A 2254-nucleotide genomic window follows, 5' to 3' on the forward strand; every position below is an offset into this window, starting at 1 on the left:
TAAAAACAACGAGCATTAAATTAAAAAAAAAAACTGATAAAAGAACGGCTGAATTAAAAGCTCTTTTTTTTTTTTTTTGCATAAATCACTCAAAAGAATAACAGTAAAACTCGGATCTTTTGCATATAAAGATCAGGAAATTTTAGGACAGAACGTGTATCTTCCAATTATATCTCACCACGTGGCAAAGTAATATTTGTACTTTATTTTTTTCCCTTCCTCCAATTCCGTTTTGCTGAAGGAGTGAAAGAAAAGGAGGAATCTCCCTGCCTTTGTGTTTCCAACAATTGAAATTGAAAGTCGAGTGGTTGACTATGATTCTTCGGTCGGTCATAATCGTGGTTCTAGTAGTGGGGATCTTATCCCCTGCGTCGCAGTCATTGCGGTTTGAGTTGCAATCGGGATACACTAAATGCATCTCAGAAGACATCAAAAGCAATTCAATGACGGTCGGGAAGTACCAAGTTGTCAACCCAAACCCAGATCACCCTCTGCCCGATTCTCACAAGCTCACTGTCAGGGTATTTTACTGCGAAAATAATATTTGTTTTAATTTAATTTTTCGTTTTTTTCTATTATTTTATAATTAAATTTTCAAAGTAAAAAGATTGAAATTTGCTTCTTCTTCTGTTTTTTATTGTGGGGGTCATTACTTAAATGAATGAAGGTATCGTCGCCGAACGGGAATACTTATCACAGGGCGGAAAAAGTGGAGACGGGTCAATTTGCATTCACGGCGGCGGAGGAGGGGGGTTACACGGCGTGCTTTTGGGCGGATGATCATTCGCCGCGGATCACAATGACCGTTGATTTTGATTGGAGAACTGGAGTTCACGCCAAGGACTGGTCTAATATTGCCAAGGAAGGCCAAGTCGTGGTGAGTGTTGTAGCCCTTTAAAAGTAAAATTTCTATATGTAATCCTTCTATTCTTTGCTATCTTTTAGCTTATCATTCTACGAGATCAGTTGCTTCTAGTCTCCAAACACCAAAGATCAAAGATTATTTGCATATCTTACACACACAAAAAAGAGACCAGTTGTTTTAGCTCTGTTGTCTTCTTGTTTCTGCAAATCTGCAGTCTTGACTTGTAAATTCCATTTCTGGGTGGAAACTGTAAATTCCAGGTGATGGAACTGGAACTGAAGAAGTTGTACGATGTGGTTACCTCCATTCACGACGAAATGTTTTATTTGCGAGGAAGGTAAGGAAGCATAGTTTTCAATTGAACCCATACATTACGTCTATGGTTTTATTTTTTTGTATTTTTGGCAGAGAAGAAGAAATGCAGGAACTGAACAAAGCTACGACCTCCAAGATGTTCTGGTTGTCATTCCTGTCGCTTTTCCTTTGCTTGTCCGTAGCAGGATTACAATTTTGGCACTTGAAAACCTTTTTTGAGAAAAAGAAGATCATTTAGGTTTGTAACACAAAAGAAGATCATAGTTAGACCCCAGAAGGAAGAAAAAAAATTGGCTATGACCTGACACGTTTTCTCTGCTTGTTTTCTTTTATGTTGTAAGTGGGAAATTCATAGTAATTAAGTTTTTTTTATTAATGCCTAAGTTATTAAAATCATGAGGAATAGGTTCAAGTACTATCGCATGAAATACATTTTTGTTTCTGTAATTTTTGAACGAGTACAAAGGCTGCTGCCTGTTGAACGTGGTATTTTTATAACAATTGAAAAAGGGGGAAATTAAATTTTACAAGATAAATAAATGATCCCACGTTAAAATTTCTTAATCATCCAACACAATCTGTAGGATAAAATGCTCCAATATATATATATATATACATATATCAAATAATCATTTACGCAAACGTTAGATGATAAATTTGTTATTATACCTTCTTAGATTTCCAATCCGGGACAAATTACTGCCCATGTCCAGGTGCACCTTCGTAGATGGTTTGGGTTCGATTTCGGCCCAAGTATGGGCTTCGTGGGTTAACTCATAGTATATTAAGGTTGTCGCACGTAAGACTTTCCATAGCTCATAGTGAACCCGGACATAATTTAATGTTGACACATAGAATTTTGACAAGTGGATAGCATGCTTAGTTGACACAACATCCATAATAATACAAATTTTTTATTAATCCCGGCTGATTATAATATAATATCTATTTAACTTATTTTTTATCAACTGATAATATACACACATCATGCTGACATAACAACTCGAACTTGAGATTTTTAAAGAGAACAACACTCTTTTTTATCACTTAAATCATTTAATGGTTTCATCAAAT

General features: G+C 35.7%; 1 protein-coding gene across 1 annotated transcript; it reads left to right on the forward strand.

The window, feature by feature from the left end:
* Positions 1–274: 274 nt before the first annotated feature.
* LOC120198974 (transmembrane emp24 domain-containing protein p24delta9-like) lies at positions 275–1557 on the forward strand. Its single transcript, XM_039200205.1, has 4 exons — positions 275–521; positions 668–877; positions 1126–1202; positions 1274–1557. Exons 1-4 carry the CDS (start codon positions 315–317, stop codon positions 1416–1418), a joined length of 639 nt encoding a protein of 212 aa, XP_039056136.1. The 5' UTR covers positions 275–314; the 3' UTR covers positions 1419–1557.
* The last annotated feature ends 697 nt before the right edge of the window (positions 1558–2254 follow it).

Source organism: Hibiscus syriacus, unplaced genomic scaffold, assembly GCF_006381635.1.
Source record: "Hibiscus syriacus cultivar Baekdansim isolate YM2019G1 unplaced genomic scaffold, ASM638163v2 tig00005160_pilon, whole genome shotgun sequence".
NCBI lineage: Eukaryota > Viridiplantae > Streptophyta > Magnoliopsida > Malvales > Malvaceae > Hibiscus > Hibiscus syriacus.